The sequence below is a fragment of the Hypanus sabinus genome, chromosome 1 (genome assembly GCF_030144855.1).
Source record: "Hypanus sabinus isolate sHypSab1 chromosome 1, sHypSab1.hap1, whole genome shotgun sequence".
Lineage (NCBI taxonomy): Eukaryota > Metazoa > Chordata > Chondrichthyes > Myliobatiformes > Dasyatidae > Hypanus > Hypanus sabinus.
In genome coordinates this window covers 206,265,347-206,288,212 of record NC_082706.1, presented here as the reverse complement: position 1 = coordinate 206,288,212, position 22,866 = coordinate 206,265,347, and the positions used below count along the sequence as shown (strand labels likewise).

At 46.1% G+C, this 22,866-nt stretch overlaps 1 protein-coding gene across 2 annotated transcripts in view; it reads right to left on the bottom strand.

Annotated features, from left to right (window-relative positions):
• Positions 1 to 22,866, bottom strand: part of vps41 (VPS41 subunit of HOPS complex) — a 217,226-nt gene that overhangs the window by 12,692 nt on the left and 181,668 nt on the right. For both annotated transcript variants that reach the window (XM_059984628.1, XM_059984635.1), the window contains exons 23-26: positions 19,397 to 19,451; positions 5,623 to 5,763; positions 2,992 to 3,128; positions 2,187 to 2,286 (exon numbers count right to left, since the gene is read on the bottom strand). In XM_059984628.1, the coding sequence (XP_059840611.1) occupies positions 2,187 to 2,286; positions 2,992 to 3,128; positions 5,623 to 5,763; positions 19,397 to 19,451 (433 nt within the window). The remainder of the gene's footprint in view (positions 1 to 2,186; positions 2,287 to 2,991; positions 3,129 to 5,622; positions 5,764 to 19,396; positions 19,452 to 22,866) is intronic.

The window sequence follows — 22,866 nt, the reverse complement described above, 5'->3', positions numbered from 1 at the left end:
GTGGGAGAATTATTCTGATTAACTTCATCTTTGGCTCTTTCCCACACGGCTTTCACATTTCCCGCTTTATCCAGTTGGTTTTGGAAGTTGTCACTGAAGCTTTTCCTACCAGTGCGTTCCAGATCACAAATTGACAGTGTTAAAGTATCAAAGTTCAAAATCAATTCATTATCAAAGTACATACATGTTACCATATACTACCCCGATGGTTCATTTTCTTGCAGGCACTTACTGGAAAATAAAGAAACACAATAGAATTTTATGCAACACGATACACAAACAAAGACTGACAAACAACCAACGTGCAAAATAAGACAAACAGGGCAATTAAATGAAATATTCTGGCAACACAGATTGTAAAGAGTCCTTGGAAGTGAGTGTGCAGGTTGTGGAATTGGATCAGAGTTGTGGCGAGTGAAGTTATTCAAACCTCACGTCTCCCAACACTGCCTTAAGCCCATGTTGTTCATTCCAGGAATGGATTCCCCTCCATCAAATACCCTCATAATTAAGATGTAAGTTCAATCATCTTCAATCATCTACGCTTGAAGAAGAGCTCCAGTCTTTCCAGCAACTTCACACGTGAAGTCCCTTATTCCTGGCATAACTGCAGTACATCTCCTCTCCAAGCTCTTCATATTGCGAGAGTTGGAAGGAGCATTCTTTGAGGTTCAGCCAGTGATCTTTAAAGGTGTAGCATTGACTAGCTTGTACCCAATAGCAAGAAATTTCTCTTCTTTCTTAAAAACAAAACATCCTTATTTCTAAGTAGTGAACAGTGATACACAGTGGAAAAGGATCACATGGTGTTTATAACTGAGAAGATTGTGTCAATTGCTGGCAATTGGGCTCCCTCCTGTCTTCACATGCCCAATTGCCAGCAATTGACTTCTCTTCAGCTAATTGACTTCCTGTCTTCTCTTCAGCTAAGCAACTACTGCCTTCTCATTCACACAGTCACAGAATATGACAGCACAGAAAACAGTCCTTCAGCCCATCTAGCCTGTGCCGAAACATTAATCAGCTTAGTCCCATTGACCTGCACCCATAGCCCTCCATACTCCTCCCATCCATGATCCTATCCAAATTTCTCTAAATGCTGAGATCGACCACACGTTCATCACTTGAACTGGCAGCTTGTCCCATACTCTCACCACTCCCTGAGTGAAGAAGTTCCCCTTCATGTTCCTCATCAACATTTAATCTTTCACTGTTCACCCTTAACCTCTGAAGCCTCCATTACTGCATCATATCATCTGACTCAATTATCTCAATTCAGCGGAATATTTGCTGAAGATACCCTGTGAATATTCATATTTGCACAATTTATCTTCGTTTGCACTTTAGTTGTTTGTCAGTGTTTGTAGTGTATAGTTTTTCAATGATTCCATTGTATTTCTTTGTTCTACTGTGAATTGAGATGCATGGGGTGTCCAGGGAGGGGTAGCACCTCTAGAGAAAGGATTTGTCGTGTCCACTCTGGGGCAGCTCACTCACCTTTGGTTCCCCCCCCCCCAGACGCTCAGCTCTCACTGTGGCTCCAAGTAGCTGTTTGCATATGACAGCAGCCACATTCTGGTACACCGCTTTGACCAGGGTGCTGGGGTGGAGCTACATCTCTACCAAAGGAGTTGTAAGGTGCTCCTTTCCTCCGCTCGTCTACAGGTCACCCTTGGGCAGGGTGCAGCACCTGCTTAGATCCCCCCATTCAGGGTCACGTGAAGCCACTGGAGCAGGTGGTGGACGGTCGTTTGAGCAGCTGATGCATATCACAAGTCCTGGTTGTGCCACCACTGACACCAGGCGGAGTATTGTCAAAGGCTGCTCACCCATCTTGTAAAGTCACTGCCCAGAAGGTGGCAATCAAAAACCACTTCTGTAGAAACAATTGTCAGGAACAGTCATGGCCAAGGACCACAATCACTAACGTCATACGACACAGCACATAATGGTAATCATGCTGATTGGAACTTATAGTAATTTTTAAATATATATTGCACTGTACTGCTGCCACAACACAACAGATTTCATGACGTAGGTGGGTGATATTAAACCGAGTCAGAGTCTGATTCTGAAGAAGAGTCTATCTGAATGGCTCAGAAATACTCAAAGAACAGAATTCATCAGTCAGTGAAAGCTTTATTACGACCTCTCTGCCACAGGGATCAACGTGGAAGGTTACTTACCATCAACACGGACACCCCTCATCTGGGTTTTATGCATTTTCTTCAGCAAAGCCAAGCAGTCAGTCACGATTATCTTTTTACATCCTTCCCTCAATAAAATCTGCAAGTGGATAATGAAATTGGCTGCAACTATTAATGAAATAAAAGTTCTCTTTTCACTCAGACACTTGTCTTGCCAAAATAATATTAGGATGGGCTTAGTGCAAGGACATAGCACAAGGTGCTGTTAAAGCCAGTGTTTTTAATTTTAAAATTTATCATCTCAGCAGAAGCCAAGGTGCTTTGTAACCAGTCTTCCCTCTAAGCTACACGTGTGTACAGCCGCACAGTTACTGAAATGCTCCCATGCACATAGCCTTTGTTAACGTGCAGCTGGAATTTAATTACGATGAAAACGTTGCCTCCAAAGTATCAAGGTAACACAGAGATTCCAAATTTGACGCAGAGTCAGCCAGATCCACGATAGGTACAATGTTCCCCACAGCTGAGGACATCTTCAGCAAGCAGTGCCCCAAGAATAGAGAGGACCTTCCCTTAGGCTGTGAGACGAATTAATATCCTGCCACTACTGAGGTCTCGTCACTGGGGTCAACGCTCTATATTCTGTTCAAATGCACTGCATGCATTTTAAATGATATTTTATTAACTTATTTACAGTAATATTTTGGTTTATGAGCTGTGTTTCGTTTCGTTGCATGTATGCAGAGTCAGGTGACAATAAACTTGGAACAGCATTGAGGGTGGATAAAGAACATTATGCAGAAAATGTAATTTTCCTTGTTGTCTTACTTTCCTCAGCACTGACCTGCAAGTTATAATCCTGAAGGATCTTCACCAGAGAATCTCGCAGGTTAGGGATCTCCATGCCTTCCTTTATTCGGTGGATCAAGAGGATTGGGTCAACGTGGGTCCCGATATTATTCAACAGTCCAGTGATGAAGGCTGTAGAGATGATACAAAAGGCAGATTGTCAGTGGGCAGTTTCAGGGCTAGAGTTGATGGACAATGTTCAAGTACAGAATGAATCTCCGCATCTCAGTCCCAAGCAACTGCATTGAATATAACTGATTTAAGAACATAGAAAATTTCAGCACAGTAAAGACTCTTCAAACCACAATACTGTGCCAATACTTTAACCTTCTTTAAGATCAATCTAACCCTTCCCTCCTACATAACTCTCCATATTTCTATCTTCCACGTGCCTAACTAAGACATTCTTAACTGTCCCTGATGAATCCTGACCCTGGCAGGGTGTCCCATGCACCCACCACTCTACAAAAACTTCTCTGACATCCCCCTTTATGCTCCTCCAATCACCTGAAAATTATACCACTTTGTATTAGCCATTTCCACCTTGTGAAAAAGTCTCTGGCTGTCCAGTCGATCTATGCCTCTTATCATCTTGTCCACCTCTATCAACGAGCATATATGCCATAAGTATATACAATACTTCATCTCTGGGTGACATCATAGTACAATAGTCTCTATTTTATTATTTCGTACATTATTATTGCACATTGGTAAATTATTATTGTGTATGTTATTATTCTGTACTTTATTATTAGTTAATACTTTTGTTATATTTATTATTACTGCTAAGCATGTTGTTAAATGTTGTTGCTGTAACAAAATAATTTCCCACTCAGGATCAATAAGGTACTTATTATTGTTATCAAATCATCCTTCTTTGCCTCGAAGAGAACAGCCCTGGCTCACTCAACCTATTTTCATAAGATGCTCTCCAATATAGACAACATCCTGGTGAATCTCCACTGCACCCTCTCCAAAGCTTCCACATCCTGCCTATCATGAGGTGACCAAACCGAACACAATACACCAAGTCTGGTCTAGCCAGTATTTTATAGAACTGCAACATTACCTGGTAGCTTTAAAGGTGATAAATTATCCTTCAAGAATATAAAGTCAAACATTCATTTATCCAGAAACTTAAAGATTAACAAATCTTTCACATACACTCAGTGGCTACTTTATCAGGGATACCTGTGCACCCATTTGTTAATGCAAACACCTAATCAGCCAATCATATTGCAGCAGCTCAATGCACAAAAGCATGCAGGCGTTGTCAAAGAGGTTCAGCTGAGTGCACACCACCGTTGTATCTCGTGGTTATCTGAGTTCCTGTCACCTTCCAACACTCTGGCCATTTCCCTCTGACTTTCTTCTTTAACAAGGTGTTTTCACCCATAGAATAGCTGCTCGTCACTGGATGCTTTTTGTTTATCACACCATCCTCTGTAAACTCTAGAGATTGCTGTACACTTAGTGTCCACTTTATTAGGCACAGGATGTATAAAATACTGTAAATTACAATTAAAATAAATAAACAAACAAATAAATAAATAAATTAAATAAGCAGTGCAAAAGCAGAGCAAAAATAGTGAGATCACATTCATTTGACAAATCATTTTTGAAAATTATTGATAGAACTTTGTATTAATTATTTTTATAAATTTAATCTCTTGCACATGCACACACACAAGATGAGAAAGGTTACTGAATGGGAAATGAGGATGAGAATTTTAAACGAGGAGTTATTTAAATAAGGATTTATTTAAATTCCTATTAATGGGTGATTTTGACTCAGTACAAATTAGGATGTAAACAGCAGAATTCAGACTGATCATTGAAATGAGGGCTCCAGTGAAGATTTTCCAAACAGTCAAATCTAGGGGGAATGGGAGCATTAAAAGATGGGTTGATGCAAGAAGTTCAATGGTAGGAGCTGGTAAACTCTGTGAGGTCAGAGATATTGGGCAAGGACAGGGCTGAAACACATCCACAAAGGTGTGGGATGCAAAAAGAAAAGCCCAGCATCATTCCTGTATCTTCCCCTTCCCCGACCCACCAAGGCTGGTACACAGAGAGAAGAAAAATAAATGGAATGAATCTTGGTAATGAAGAATGCCATGAGACCTTCTGTTGATAGTGATGAAGGAAAATATAGGACAGAGGATTAAGAATTGGAAGGAAAATTAGGATAATTGATGAAGAAGTCAGCCGACCATTAAGAGTTTGGTACTGGCAGAAGAAAATGGGCTAAGGATGTGATCCAGTTTGATGTGGCAATGGGAAGCTAAACTATTTATGCACTTGAACTAAGTCCTATTGGACTTCAGAAAGACATAAGACATAGGAGCAGAATTAGGCCATTTAACCCACTGAGTCCTTGGAAGCAAGGATAGGAACCACATTTAAGAATGAAAAAGGACGAGGAAGATTAAAGATTTCACTAGGGCACATTTGCAAGTAGAGATGAAGGGATTGTGAGGTAGATTGTTGCTCCACAGAGGAGCAATAGCTAGTTGGGAATTTGATTGTGCCATTGTGAATGGGCGAACAAATTTCCGAGGGAAACACAGAACCTAATTCCAGCAAAATGCGCAGTATTTCAGTTAACTTAAGACCATCTACATACGTGGTTTGTCAATGGAATATGAGATGAGGTCCTCCCAGAGCTCAGCATCATCCTGTTCCTTGGCAAACTCAATAGCCTTGTCTACATCTTGCAGTTCCTCAGTTATCATTTGCAGTGCACGGCGGCAGTTCCCCATTCGACCTGCAGAAGAGAAGCAATAATCTCAGGAAGACCCAGCATCAGTCACACATTTTATTCCCTTCATGCCATTGGAAATGACAATCGGAAAATGATCAACTCTTAATGCTGGGAGGAAGCGGTTCCATCAGATTACTGACCAATTTAATAGCCCAGACCAATTTTCCTGCCCAGTAGCATCAATTAAAAAAGAACAAGCAGGAATCAAGAGTGGGTGATCGTGGCAATCTCAGGGGTGTTACCATCTCTGCTGCAGTATGCACTCTGGATCAAGAGGCCTCATAAAAACCACATCCATCATTAAGGACCCTCACCATCTGAAACATGCCCTCTCTTCATTGCTACCATCAGGGAGTAGGTACAGGAGCCTGGAGGTGCACACTGAATGTTTTCCCCTCTTCCCCTCTGCCATCAGATTTCTGAATGGACATTGAACCCATGGACACTAACTTGCTATTTTTTCTCTCTTTTTTTAACACTGCTTATGTTTTAAAATATATTTCTCACTGCAATTTAAAGCATATTTATGTATTGCACTTCACTGCTGCCACAAGACAATTTCAAGACATGTCAATGATGATAAACCTGATTTTAATTTAGGCCACAAGATACCTTTGTAATTATTCTGCTCCTTTCTTGACATCAGTATATCACACAGCGCTTCTAAACCCATGGAAGAATTTCTGGCTTACTTGATATTTTATCTTATACAGTCATAGAAAAGTACAGCTGAAAAACAGGCCCTTCAGCCCATCTAATCTGTGCTGAACCATTTAAAGTCCTACTCCCCATCGATCGACCCCTGGACCATAGCCCTCCACACCATCACATCCATGTACCTATCCAAACTTCTCTTAAAGGTTGAAATCGAGTTTGCACACACCACATGCGCTGACAGCTCATTCCACACTCATCACCCTCTGAGTGAAGAAATTTCCCCTCATGTTCCTTTTAAACTTTATCTGCACTTTAAATTCTTCTATGTCAGAAGAGTTAGGTTAGGATGCAAATCTAAATTTAATAATATACTAATTTATTAAAGGAATTAGGGACACAGCAATGAAGGCAAGGGCTTGGATAAGTATGCCATGGTCAAAATCATTGCTTGGATCTTCCCAGCTATCAAAATCTTCTTCCATTCTAATAGACTTGATTAGCTTTAGTTGTCACATGCACATCAAAACATCAAATCAAAAAGGGAAATGTGTTGCTTGTGCCAATGACCAACACAGTTTGAAGATATGCTGAGGGCAGTCTGCAAGTGTTGCTATCTTCTGTTGACAACACAGAATGCCCACAATTTACTAACCCTAACCTGTATGTGACTGTGCAAAAGTCTTAGGCACATAGATATAGCTGAACAAGACAGCCATCCTCTGGGGGTAACGTGTAAAACATTCAAAATAGCAAGCAAGCATTCAAAAATAGCAAGTAACTTAATTCAAAATATCGAGCAAGGAGCATTATTCACTCAGAAAATAAAACATATATAGTCCAAGACCCTGAGGCAGCAATATCCGGCAATCGATGGGACAGTCTCCCGGCAGTGTACAGACACACACAATTCAGCCTGTCATTCCACCGCTTGAACATGGGAGGGCAGCACTGCCGGGAGAGGCCAGACCCCAGCGTTTCCGCGTCTCTCACCCGGTCGTCGGCAGCAGCAGGCAAGCCTGAGGCTTGAGGCCTAGTTCTCGCTGCAACTGAGGTTACACAGCTCCCATGTTGACTGTCCCTCCAGCAGACAAGGATAACGTGTGACATTATCACTGTCCAACAGTGTGTCACAATCACGAGTGGAATGTCCGAGACAATCCTCCACAGTTATACTGCTCCAACTCCGATGATTCCGAGTAGCGGGGAGCAACAGCTCCTCCCACACCCCAGATGGGCTTTCTCGATATCCCGACCGGCTCCTCCTACACGCCGACTGGCTCCTCCTACACCCCGACTGGCTCCTCCTACACCCCGACCGGCTCCTCCTACACCCCGACCGGCTCCTCCTACACGCCGACCGGCTCCTCCTACACCCCGACCGGCTCCTCCTACACCCCGACCGGCTCCTCCTACACGCCGACCGGCTCCTCCTACACGCCGACCGGCTCCTCCTACACCCCGACCGGCTCCTCCTACACCCCGACCGGCTCCTCCGATATCCCGACCGGCTCCTCCTACACCCCGACCGGCTCCTCCTACACCCCGACCGGCTCCTCCTACACCCCGACCGGCTCCTCCGATATCCTGACCGGCTCCTCCTACACCCCGACCGGCTCCTCCTACACGCCGACTGGCTCCTCCTACACCCCGACCGGCTCCTCCGATATCCTGACCGGCTCCTCCTACACCCCGACCGGCTCCTCCTACACCCCGACCGGCTCCTCCTACACCCCGACCGGCTCCTCCTACACGCCGACCGGCTCCTCCGATATCCCGACCGGCTCCTCCTACACGCCGACTGGCTCCTCCTACACCCCGACCGGCTCCTCCGATATCCTGACCGGCTCCTCCTACACCCCGACCGGCTCCTCCTACACGCCGACCGGCTCCTCCTACACCCCGACCGGCTCCTCCTACACCCCGACCGGCTCCTCCTACACCCCGACCGGCTTCTCCTACACGCCGACTGGCTCCTCCTACACCCCGACCGGCTCCTCCGATATCCTGACCGGCTCCTCCTACACCCCGACCGGCTCCTCCTACACGCCGACCGGCTCCTCCGATATCCCGACTGGCTCCTCCTACACCCCGACCGGCTCCTCCTACACGCCGACCGGCTCCTCCTACACCCCGACCGGCTCCTCCGATATCCCGACCGGCTCCTCCTACACCCCGACCGGCTCCTCCTACACCCCGACCGGCTCCTCCTACACCCCGACCGGCTCCTCCTACACGCCGACCGGCTCCTCCTACACCCCGACCGGCTCCTCCTACACCCCGACCGGCTCCTCCTACACCCCGACCGGCTCCTCCTACACCCCGACCGGCTCCTCCTACACGCCGACCGGCTCCTCCTACACGCCGACCGGCTCCTCCTACACCCCGACCGGCTCCTCATACACCCCGACCGGCTCCTCCTACACCCCGACCGGCTCCTCCTACACCCCGACCGGCTCCTCCTACACGCCGACCGGCTCCTCCTACACCCCGACCGGCTCCTCCTACACCCCGACCGGCTCCTCCTACACGCCGACCGGCTCCTCCTACACCCCGACCGGCTCCTCCTACACGCCGACCGGCTCCTCCTACCTCCCGACCGGCTCCTCCTACACGCCGACCGGCTCCTCCTACATCCCGACCGGCTCCTCCTACACCCCGACCGGCTCCTCCTACACGCCGACCGGCTCCTCCTACACGCCGACCGGCTCCTCCGATATCCTGACCGGCTCCTCCTACACCCCGACCGGCTCCTCCTACACCCCGACCGGCTCCTCCGATATCCCGACCGGCTCCTCCTACACCCCGACCGGCTCCTCCTACACGCCGACCGGCTCCTCCTACACCCCGACCGGCTCCTCCGATATCCCGACCGGCTCCTCCTACACGCCGACCGGCTCCTCCTACACCCCGACCGGCTCCTCCGATATCCTGACCGGCTCCTCCTACACCCCGACCGGCTCCTCCTACACCCCGACCGGCTCCTCCTACACCCCGACCGGCTCCTCCGATATCCCGACCGGCTCCTCCTACACCCCGACCGGCTCCTCCGATATCCTGACCGGCTCCTCCTACACCCCGACCGGCTCCTCCTACACGCCGACCGGCTCCTCCTACACCCCGACCGGCTCCTCCTACACGCCGACCGGCTCCTCCTACATCCCGACCGGCTCCTCCTACACCCCGACCGGCTCCTCCGATATCCCGACCGGCTCCTCCTACACCCCGACCGGCTCCTCCTACACCCCGACCGGCTCCTCCTACACCCCGACCGGCTCCTCCTACACCCCGACCGGCTCCTCCTACACCCCGACCGGCTCCTCCGATATCCCGACTGGCTCCTCCTACACCCCGACCGGCTCCTCCTACACGCCGACCGGCTCCTCCTACATCCCGACCGGCTCCTCCTACACCCCGACCGGCTCCTCCTACACCCCGACCGGCTCCTCCTACACCCCGACCGGCTCCTCCGATATCCCGACCGGCTCCTCCTACACGCCGACCGGCTCCTCCTACACCCCGACCGGCTCCTCCTACACGCCGACCGGCTCCTCCTACACCCTGACCGGCTCCTCCTACACCCCGACCGGCTCCTCCTACACCCTGACCGGCTCCTCCTACACCCCGACCGGCTCCTCCTACACCCCGACCGGCTCCTCCGATATCTCGACCAGCCCCTTTGACACCTCGACTGCTCTGCTGCCGACACCATTCCAGCTACTCTGATCAACGAGCAGCTCACTGATGGAGTAGGCCTGCAGTACCCAATGTTCTTGGAGTAGAATTGTCTCTGGATTGTGAAAAAACCATTTTACAAAGAAAAAAGAATCACCTTCGACTGGCCCAAAAGGCTGCTGCATTCACAAGTGTCGTCATCTTACCTGGACCATAAGATATAGGAGCAGAAGTAGGCCATTCGGCCCATCAAGTCAGCTCTACCATTCAATCATGGGCTGATCCAATTCTTCCAGTCATCCCCACTCCCCTGCCTTCTCCCATACCTTTTGATGCCCTGGCTAATCAAGAACCTATCTATCTCTGCCTTAAATATACCCAATGACTTGGCCTCCACAGCCACTCCTGGCAACAAATTCCACAGATTTACCTCCCTCTAACTAAAGTAATTTCTCCACATCTCTGTTCTAAATGGATGTCCTTCAATCCTGAAGTCGTGCCCTCTTTTTCTAGAATCCCCTACCATGGGAAATAACTTTGCCATATCTAATCCGTTCAGGCCTTTTAACATTGGGAGTGTTTCTATGAGATCCCCCCTCATTCTCCTGAACTCCAGGAAATACAGCCCAAGAGCTGCCAGTTGTTCCTCATACGGTAACCCTTTCATTCCTGGAATCATTCTCGTGAATCTTCTCTGAACCCTCTCCAATGTCAGTATATCCTTTTCTAAAATAAGGAGCCCAGAACTGCACACAATACTCCAAGTGTGTCTCACGAGTGCCTTATAGAGCCCCAACATCACATTCCAGCTGTTATATTCTATACCTCTAAAGATGAACGCCAACATTGCGTTTGCCTTCATCATAACCAACTCAACCTGGAGTTTAAGCTTTAGGTTAAGGACTCCCAAGTCCCTTTGCATCTCTGCATTTTGAATTCTCTCCCCATCTAAATAATAGTTTGCTTGTTTAGTTCTTCCACCAAAGTGCATGACCCTACACTTTCCAACACTATACCTGTATAGCTAGGGAGTCTAAAACTTTTGCACAGTACTATGTAGTTTTATGTATTGCACTGTACTGCTGCCACAAAAAAAATCATGACATATATGAGTGATGATAAACTTGGTTCTGATATGGGTCTCTATTGTGGACTGAGAGTGGGAAGTGGGTAGGGAGAAGGGAATCATGGCTGGGAAAAGAGGAAGGGAGAGGTGAGGGAGTGGGAAGCACCAGAAAGACATTCTGTAATGATCAATAAACCAATTGTCTGGAATCAAATGATCTTGCCTGGCGTCTCAGGGCTGGGTGTGTCTGCATCTGCACGACCCACTCCTGTCCCTTGCACTGTTTCTCTGCCACCTGTCCCACGCCCCTCCCACAGCGTTCCACCCTCGCCATTCCCAACATTCTTTGCTTCTGCTGGAAATACAGACTTGCTCTCCACTCCATGTTGACAAATACAGTACTGTGCAAATGTCTTAGGTACCCTAGCTAAATATATGCATGCACTTAAGACTTTTGCACAGTACCGTACACCTTTGGAATGTGTGGGGAAGCTGGAACATTGGGAGGAAGCCGATACAGTCACCAGGAGAATGTACAAGCTCTTGTTTGGCATTGGGGGAATTGAACCTGGGTCATTGGTGCTGTAATGTGTTACTCTAACCACTACGCTACCGTGCCGTCTGTGAAACTCCTTATAGTGGCGGGATTTGAACCTGGATCTTACAGCTGGGGGTACAATTCTCATTCATAATATGTGAAGAATTTGCGGCAAGAACCAAGAATCTCCATAAACAAACGAAACATGTTCTCTTGAAAGGCCGTCGGTCTGAAATATGAATTGGGTTTCTCCCCAGCAATCTGTTGATTTCTCCAACATTTTCAGCCTTCATTTAAGACTAGAATATAAAAACAAGGATTTAGCGTTGAGGCTTTATAAAGCACTGGTGAGGCCTCACTTAGAGTATTGTGAGCACCCTTTATCTGGGAAGTATATGCCAACATTGGACAGGGTTCAAAGGAAGTTCAGGAAAATGATTCTGGGATTGAAAACCTTATTATATGAGGAGTGTTTGACAGCTCTGTGCCTGTACTCACTGGAATTCAGAAGAATGAGGGATCACCTCATTGAAATCTATCGGATGGTGAAAGGCCTCGATAGAGTGGATGTAGAGAGGATGTTTCCTACGGTGGGGGAGTCTGATACCTGAGGAGATAGCCTCAGAACAGAGGGATGTCCATTTAGAATGGAGATAAGGAGCAATTTCTTCAGTCAGAGGGTGGTGAATCCATGGTGGTTCCCCCTCAGCCCCAATCTCCTGCCTTCTCCCTGTATCACTTCATGCCCTGACCAATCAAGAATCTATCAATCTCTGCCTTAAATAGTCATAATGACTTGGTCTCCACAGCTGCCTGTGGCAAAGAATTCCACAGATTTACCACTCTCTGGCTAAAAAAATTCTTCCTCATCTCTGTTCTAAATGGACGCCCCTCTGTTCCGAGGCTGTGTCCTCTGGTCCCAGACTCCTCCACCATAAGAAACATCCTATAAAAATAAAGAAACAAGTAGCACAGAAAGAGAGCAAAATCACAAGGTGGTGTTCATGGACCTTTCAGAAATCAGATGGTAGAGGGGAAGAAGCTGTTCTTAAACCATTAAACGTACACCTTCAGCCTCCTGCATCTCCTTCTGACGGTAGTAATGAGAAGATGGCATGTCCTGGAAGGACCTTTAGTGATGGACGTTGACTTCTCGAGACACCACCTTTGGAAGATGTCCTTAATGGTGGGGAGGCCTTGTGCCTGTGATGGAGCTGGCTGAGTCTACAAACCTCTGAAGCGGCCCTCCATGCCAGACGGTGATGGAACCAGTCAGAACGCTCCCCACAGTGCATCTGTAGCAATTTGCTAGAATCCTTGGCAGACCAAATCTCCTCAGACTCCTGATGAAATACAGCTACTGTTGTGTATTCATCATAATTGCATCAATACGTTGGCCCAGGATAGATCCTCAGACACGTTGACACCCAGAGACGTGAAACCTCACAGCCTTTGCACAGTGGAGTTCTAGTTCTGTCATAAACTAGAAGGTGAGTTTGTGTGCATCTGGGCTTTAAATAGGGAGCAATTCCACCTGTCGTTTGGCCATGAACTTCATTAATTAAAATGGTGCAGAGGAAATAAAGCCAAAGGAAAAAGCTTTCAACAGAAGAGATTAATTAAATGCATCATTTCTGACTTTGATCACTATTCTTGCTGGTTCCCAAGTACAACTTCAGTTCCTTTACCATAAGACAAATGAGTAGGCCATTTGTCCATCAAGTTTCTCCACAAATATGTGGTGAGATCTGCTCCCGTATCGTTAAAGTCTGTGACATTTAAGTATGAATGAATCACAAGGTTTAAGAGTATTTCTTATTCAGATCACGTGTTTAAAAAGAGATGGCATAGTAATACTTTTTCTAATATAATTCAGGCATTGCCCATTTACTGACACAAGAAATTCTGCGGATGCTGGAAATCCAGATTAACACACACAAAATGCTGGAGGAACTCAGCAAATCAGGCAGCATCTATGGAGGGGAATAAACAGTTGATGTTTCTTTATAGAACAGTACAGCACAGGACAGGCCCTTCAGCCCATAACATTGTGTCGAACCAAATCAAATGGCCAACTGAACTAATCACTTATAACACCATAAGACAATGGAGCAGAATTAGGCCATTCAGCCCATCAAGTCTGCTCTGCCATTCCATCATGGTTGATCCCGGATCTCACTCAACCCCATACACCTGTCTTCTCCTTTGATACCCTGACTGATCAGGAAACAATCAACTTCTGCCTTAAATATACCAACAGACTTCACTTCCACCACAGTCTATGGCAGAACATTCCAGATTCACTACTCTCTGGCTAAAAAAAAAACTCCTCCTTACCTCTGTTCTAAAGAGTTGCCCCTCAATTTTGAAGCTGTGCCCTTTAGTTCTGGATACCCCCACCTTAGGAAAAATCCTCTCCACATCCACCTTATTTAGTCCTTTCAACATTCAGTAGATTTCAATAAGACCCCACTGCATTTTTCTAAATTCCAGTGAAAGCTGCCAAACGCTCCTCATATGTTAACCCCTTCATTCCCAGAATCATCTTCGTGAACCTGCACTGGACTCTCTCCAATGAGAACACATCCTTTCTGAGATATGGGGCCCAAAACTGTTGACAATACTCTTAAGTGCAGCCTGACTGGTGTCTTATAAAGGCTCAGCATTATCTCCTTGCTTTGGCATTCTATTCTCCTTGAAATAAATGCCAACATTGTATTTACCTTCTTTACCACAGACTCAACCTGTAAGTTAACCTTCTGAGCATTTTGCATGGGGATTCCCAAGTCCCTCTGCACCTCCGATGTTTGAACCTTCATCCCATTTGTTCCTTTTACCAAAGTGCATTATCATACATTTCCCAATCTGGAGGAACTCAGAAGGTTGGGCAGCATCCGTTGAAATGAGCAGTCAACGTTTCGGGCCGAGACCCTTCGTCAGGACCTCCAGCTTGTTTGTACGTGTTGATTTGACCACAGCATCTGCAGTGTCATTTGTGTTTACTATTCCATTTGCCTTTTTGCCCATTCTTCCAATTTGTCTACGTCCTGCTGCAAATTGGAAGATTGGGCACATAAGTGGCATACATAATGTCCATATCCTTCCATTTCCCTCACATTCATGTCTCTATCTGAACTTCTCTCAAAAGTCCCTCCTGTATCTGCCACTCAGTAGTGGTACAGACCTGACATCAGCCAATCTTGTTAGGCAAGGGCGAAATTTGTGAATATTAAGAGTTTTAAATATTCATCAGTTCTGGCAATACTATGAGTATTAAAATTCTCCAGGAATACCTTTTAAGTAGTTTCTTCTTCGATAGTTTTATTCTTAAAATGTAGGAGTGACCAGTGGAGGGCAGTGTTTACCATCAAATCAGACCCGAACAACATGCATGATGACTGGAGAATCAAACGTATTCCCCAGGTTTAACAAGCTGATTAAAACTTGATCATCTCATTTTCACCATTGATCTCCAATCAGTATGCACCTCTATCTCCCATCAGGAGGGCCTTGAAGCTGTCGCTTCTTTCTGGACAACAGTCCCAACCTGTTCCCCTCCACCACCACTCTCCTCCAACTGGCAGAACTTGTCCTCACTCTCAATAATTTCTCCTTTGGCTCGCCCCACTTCACCTGGTCCATTTCTGACACTTCCCTCCCTTGTCTTGATCTCTGAAGACAGTTTATCTGTGAGAATCCCCCGATTGTCACAGCTACCTGGGCTATACCTTTTTGCACCCTGTCACTTGTAAAAATCTCATTCCCTTCTCTCAGTTCCTCCATCCCTACCACATTTGCTCTCAGGATGAGCTTTTCATTTCAGATCCAATGAGATGCCCTCTTTCCTTCTACCATCACCCATATCTCTAACGTTTCACACACGTTTACCCTCACCCCATTCTCCTGCCGCCACACCAGGGATACAGAACATCTTGCCCTCACCTACCTCCCCAGTAGCCTCTGCGCCCAGCACATAATTCTTCGCAACCTTTGCCATCTCCAATGGGATCCCACCACCAAGCACATCTTTCCCTTCCCTCTACACTTCCTGCTTTCCGCAGAGATAGCTCCCTATGGGACTCTCTTGCCCATTCATCCCTCCTGGCACTTATTCTTGCAAGTGGAACAAGTGCTACACCTGCCACTACACCTCCTCCCTCACTACCATTCAGGGCCCTAAACAGTCCTTCCAGGTGAGGCGACACTTCAGCTGTGAGTCTGTTGGGGTCATCAACTGTATACAGTGCTCCCAGAGTGGCCTCCTGTATATTGTTGGGTCCCGACTGAGATTAGGAGACTGTTTCACCGAGCACCTGTGCTCCATCCACCAGTAAAAGTGGGATCTCCCCGTGGCCACCCACTTCAACTCTACTTCCCATTCCCTTATGTCAGTCCATGGTCTCCTCTACTGCCGTGATGAGGCCATACACAGGTTGGAGGAACAGCACCTGATATTCCGTCTGTGTAGCCACCAACCTGATGGCATGAACATTGATTTCTCAAACTTGTGGTAATGCTCCCCCCTCTCCTTCATTATTTCCCATTCCCATTTCCCTCTCTCACTTTATCTCCTTACCTGCCCATCATGTCTCCCTGGTGATCCTCTCCTTCCCTTTCTTTCATGGTCTTCCACCCTCTCCTATCAAATTTCCCCTTCTTTAGCCATTTCTCTCTTTCACTATCACCTATCGCCATGTATTTCTTCCTCCCCACCTTCTTATCCTGACTCACCTTTCCTTTCCAGTCCTGATGAAGGGTCTCAGCCCGAAACGTTGACTGTTTACTCAACAGATGCTGAGTTCCCCCAGCATTTTGTCTGTGTTGCTGATTTACCAAGAGACTACATTCATGCATCTTCATAGAGACATAGAGCACTGCAGCACCTAAGCAGACCCTCTGGTCCATAGCCCTCCAGACCTATCCCATCTATATTCCTTCCCAAATTTCACTTCAGCGTTGAAATTGAACCTGCATCCACCACTTCAGCTGGTATCTCCTTCCAGTGAAGAAATTCCCCTCATGTTTCCCTTAAACATTTCACCTTTCAACCTTTAACCAGTTCTAGTCTCAGCTAACCACAATGGTAAAGGCCTGCTTGCGTTTAACCCATCGTTTGTTTGTTATGTGCTGTGACATATGATGTAGGCAATCATGGCCTTTCCACAACCATGATTGTTCTTGACAAGTTTTTCTATAGAAATGGTTTGCCATTGCCTTCTTCTGAAGAGTGTCTTTACAAAACAGGTGTCCACAGCCTTTATCAATATTCTTCCAGGATTGCCTGGTGTCAGTGGTTGCATAACCAGGACTTGTGATATGCACCGACTGCTCATATGACCACCCGCTACCTGGTTCCATGGCGTCATGTGGCTAAGCAGCTGCTACACTTTGCCCAAGGGTGACCTGCAGGGTAGGTCTTCCAACACCTTTGGTTGAGATGCATCTCCCTGCCACCATACCCTATATGTCTATGAAATCTCCCCGAATTCTCCTATGCTCCAGGGTTATAATACAGAAACATAGAAAAACATTACAGGCCCTTCGGCATACATGTGCCAAACATGTACTTACTTTAGAAATTACCTAGAGTTAACCATAGCCCTCTATTTTTCTAAACACCATGTACCTATCCAGGAGGCTCTTGAAAGACGCTATTGTATTCGCCTACACCACAGTTGCCCGCAGCCCATTCCACGCACTCACCACTCTCTACATAAAAAACTTAGCCCCGACATCCCCTCTGTACCTGCTTCCAAGCATCTTAAACCTGTGTCCTCTCATGTTAGCCATTTCAGCCCTGGCAAAAAGCCTCTGACTATCCACACCATCAATGCCTCTCATAATCTTATACACCTCCATCAGGTCACCTCTCATCCTCCGTCGCTCCAAAAAGCTGAGTTCACTCAACTTATTCTCATAAGGCATGCTCCCCAATCCAGGCAACATCCTTGTAAATCTCCTCTGCACCCTTTCTATGGCTTCCACATCCTTCCTGCAGTGAGGTGACCAGAACTGAGCACAATACTCCAAATGGGGTCTGACCAGGGTCCTACGTAGTTGTAACATTACCTCTCTCCTAAATTCAATTCCATGATTGATGAAGGCCAATACACTATACGCCTTCTTAAGCACAGAGTCAATCTGCGCAGCAGCTTTGAGTGTCCTATATGAACTCAGACCCCAAGATCCCTCTGAACCTCCACACTGCCAAGTCTTACCATCAATAATATATTCTGTCATCATGTCTGACCTACCAAAATGAACCATCTCACACTTATCAGGCTTGAACTCCATCTGTCACTTCTCAGCCCAGTTTTTGCATCCTATCGATGTCCCACTGTAACCTCTGACAGCCCTCCACATTATCCACAACACCTCCAACCATTGTGTCATCAGCAAATTTGCTAACCCATCCCTCCACTTCCTCATCTAAGTCATCTATAAAAATCACGAAGAGAAGGGGTCAAAGAACAGATCCTTGAGGTACACCATTGGTCCCAAACCGCCATACAGAATATGACCTGTCTATAACCACTCTTTGCCTTCTGTGGACAAGCAATTCTGGATCCACAAAGCAATGTCCCCTTGGATCCCATGCCTCCTTACTTTCTCAATAAGCCTTGTATGGGGTACCTTATCAAATGCCTTGCTGAAATCCATATACACTACATCTACTGCTCTTCATTCATAAATGTGTTTAGTCACATCCTCAAAAAATTCCTTCAGGCTTTTAAGGCATGACCTGCCTTTGACAAAGCCGTGCTGACTATTCCTAATCACATTATGCCTTTCTAAATGTTCATAAATCTTGTCTCTCAGGATCTTCTCCATCATCTTACCAACCACTGAAGTAAGACTCACTGGTCTATAATTTCCTGAGCTATCTCTACACCCTTTCTTGAATAAGGGAACAACAACATCTGCAACCCTCCAACCCTCTGGAACCTCTCCCATCCCTATTGATGATGCAAAGATCATCGCCAGAGGCTTAGCAATCTCCTCCCTCACCTCCCAAAGTAGCCCAGGGTATATCTTGTTTGGTTCTGGTGACTTATCCAACTTGATGCTGTCCAAAAATTCCAGCACATCCTCCTTAATGACTCAAGCTTTTTAGTCCACCGTAAGACATCCCCACAAATGCCAAGGTCCTTTTCCATAGGGAATACTGAAGCAAAGTATTCATTAAGTACCTCCACTATCTCCTCCAATTCCACACACACTTTTCCACTGTCACACTTGATTGGTCCTATTCTCTCACATCTTATCCTCTTGCTCTTCACATACTTGTAGAATGCCTTGGGGGTTTCCGTAATCCTGCCCGCTAAGGCCTTCTCATGGCCCCTTCTGGCTCTCCTAATTTCATTCTTAATTTTGATGACATCTATTTGAAGATCAAGATGAAGATCCTTTCTTTGGAGAACCATTCTGGGAAAGGTAAATAGAATCTTTTATATTGACAGTTCCACAATCTTCAGCCCTAATATGAATTGAGCTTAATGCACTCAGTACACTGTTTGATTGCAAACTCCTTATAGCATTGGAATTGAACTTTGAACTCTGATGCCCTGGGCTATAATAAAGTCGTGCTACCATGGTGTTTCTTTGCTTCATACAAATTGATTCGTCCAAAGAGACCTTTCTTCCAGAGAACTCTTCCCCTCAAGCCCCCTCAAAAACACATCCAACACCAAACATGTTCTTACTTAAGAGAAAAACTGTCTCTTCAACAAAGTTCCTCTGCTGACAGATTTCAAGAGCCTGTGGAGAGAGAAAAAAAAATTAATGCTGTTGTCATATCCCCTTACTAATGCTTAAGTTCTTCCACTGCAATATGCTCCCTGAGCGAGGGAAGATTTTGGATGTAACTAAGCAATATGCCTGCATATTTCTACCAGTTTGAAGATATTTTTGTAATAATGTTTTATTCTGGAAACTTGCTTTACACAGATTTGTATCTGACTTATTTTTATTTAGTGATTCCGCACGGAACAGGTCTCACAAGCCGCACCGCCCAGCAACCTTCATATTAATCCTAGCCTAATCACAGGACAGTTTACAATGACCAATTAACCTACTGTTGAGATTTGATCTTTATGCTTTTGGTTTGGTATCAATTGAATTAATGCAAGACTAAAATTGTAGTTTTCACTAGCACACAATTTGTAATTTTTAGCTTGCATATTTTCACAATAGTGGTGTTTCTCCCCACCTACTGGTGGAATAGCAGTATAGCAGTTACATAATGGCTTGTCAGTGAGAGTTAGCACATACCCTGCAGTGACTATGTATTTTTTTTAATTGGTCCTTCTTTATCTCAGTATTTGTCTTAACTCAGGAATTTGCCCTATTTCAAGTATAGAAGTATCAAGTTCTTGTTTCTTTGTCTTCTCTTAGTTTCTTATGCTCTGTATTGGCTCCTTTGTTTAAACTTTAAAATAAACAATCATGAAGTAACAAGTTTTCACTCATTCTTGGACTCCTAAAAGAACCTAACATCTCTCCTATACTTTCCTCCAATCAACATAAAATTATGCCACCTCGTATTAGCCATTTCTGCCCTTGGAAAAATCTCTCTGGCTCTTACTTATCTATACCTCATAATTTTGTACACCTTCACAAAGCAATGAAAGGCGTACTCAACAACAATGAACAAATAGCTAACGTACTAAAGACAATAAACTGTGCAAACACAAAAAGAGGGAAAACAAAATAATAATAAATAAATAAACAATAAATATTGAGAACATGAGATTATGGAGACCTTGAAAGTGAGCCAATAGGTGCTGGGAACATTTCAGCATTGGGGTGAGTGAAGTTGGGTGAAATTATTCCCTCTGGTTCAAGAGCCTGCTGGTTCCTGAACCAGGTGGCGTGGGACTTGAGGCTCCTGTACCTTCTTCCTGTCAGTGAGAAGACAGCATGGTCTGGATGGTGGGGGCCACTATGATGGATGCTACTTTTCTGTGACAGCGTTCCATGTAGATGTGCTCGTGGTTGGGGGTGTCCTCACCCATGATGGACTGGGGCGTAGCTACTACTTCTTCCCACTGTTAATTGTAAAAATGCCATCCCCTTCTCACAATTCCTCTGTCTCTGCTGCATCTGCTCTCAGGGTGAGGCTTTTCATTCCAGAACGAAGGAAATGTCTTCCTTCTTCAAAGGAAGAGACATCCTTTCGTCCACCATTAACGCTGCTCTCAACCACATCTCTTCCATTTCACACACACCTGCCCTTACCTCATCCTCCCGTCACACCACCAATTGGTGTCCACCTCTTGTCCTGAACTACCACCCCACCAACCACCGTATCCAGCACATAATTCTCTGCAACTTCCACCACTTCCAAAGGGATCCCACCACCAAGCACATCTTTCTCTCCCCCCACTTTCTGCTTTCCAAAGGGATCGCTCCCTAAGCGACTCCCTTGTCCATTCGTCCCTCCCCACTGATCTCCCTCTTGGCATTTATCCTTACAAGCAGAACAAGTGCTACACCTGTCCCTACAACTCCTCCCTCACTACCATTCAGGGCCCCAAACAGTCCTTCCAGGTGAGGCAACGCTTCATCTGTGAGTCTCTTGGGGTTGTCTACTGTATCCGGTGTTCCCATTGTGGTCTCCTGTATATTGGTGAGACTCAGCGTAGACTGGAAGTCTCTTTCGTTGAGCACCTACGCTCCGTCCACCAGAACAACCGGGATCACCCAGTGGCCACCACTTTAATTCTACTTCCCATTCCTATTCCAATATGTCAGTCCATGGCCTCCTCTACTGTCATGATGTAGCCACATTCAGGTTGGTGGAACAACACTTTATATTCCATTTGGGTAGACTCCAACCTGATGGCCTGAACATTGATTTCTTGAAATTCCAGTAATACCCCTCCCACACCATCCCCCCCACCATTCTCCATTCCCTTTTCCCTCTCGCATCTTATCTCCTTGCCTGCTCATCACCTCCCTCTGATGCTCCTCCCCCCTTTTCTTTCTTCAATGACCTTCAGTCCTCCATTAGCAGACTCCCCCTTCTCCAGCCCTGTATCTCTTTCACCAATCAACTTCCCAGCTCTTTACTTCACCCCTCCCACCTCCCAGTTTCGCCTATCGCCTGGTGTTTCTTCCTCCCCTCCCCACACCTTCTAACTCTGACTCCTCATCTCTTTTTCTCCAGTCCTGATTAAGGGTCTCGGCCCGAAATGTTGACTGTACTCTTTTTTCGTAGATGTTGCCTGGCTTGCTGAGTTCCTCCAGCATTTTGTGCATGTTGCTTGGATTTCCAGCACCTGCATATTTTCTTGTTTGTGAATCCACTACTTCTTGTAGGCTTTTCCATTCAAGGGCATTAGCGTTTCCATACCAGGCCACGATGCAGCCAGTGAGTATGCCCTTCACCGCACATCTGGCAAAGTTTTATATGACTTAACCAGTGCTGCTTGCTGGCTGAAGGCCTTGTCTCGGTGCTGCATCGTTCGATGATTCCAATGGGGCAAATCTTCAAGAGAGCTTTTGAAAATTAAAGAGGCATTCAGGATTTTTTTTTATGAATGTTATTGCCACATGATGTGTTTCACGGCGATGGCGTTGATTTGAACGGAAGCTTGATCCAAACAGCCAGGAACGGAAAAGGCTTCAGAGAGCGGATACAGGCCAGTCCATCTCAGGCAAAGCCTTCCCCATCACTGAGCACATCTACAAGGAGAGCAGTCACAGAAATGCAGCACAAATCATCAAGAACCTCCACCAGCCAGCTCCTGCTCTCTTGTCACTTCTGTGACTATGATCAGCCTTTTGGTCCTAAACCACCAAATGCAGGAACAGTAATTACCCATCAACCAGAGGGGATAACTTCACTTGCCTCAACTCTGAATTGACTCCACAACAGACTCCCTTTCAATGACCCTACAACTCATGCTGTCAGTAATTTTATTATTTTTTAATATTTGCGCAATGTCTTCCTTTGCACATTGATTGTTTGATTATTTGTCAGTCTTTGCTTATATAGTTTTTTGAATTCTATTGTGTTATTTAATTTTCCTGAAAAAACTTTCAAGAAAATGAACTTCAAGATATATATAAGAGAGAAGAGAGAGAGAGAGAGAGAGAGACGCAGATAGAGAGATAGAGGGAGAGAGGTAGATAGAGAGATAGAGGGAGAGAGTGAGAGAGAAGGGAGGAA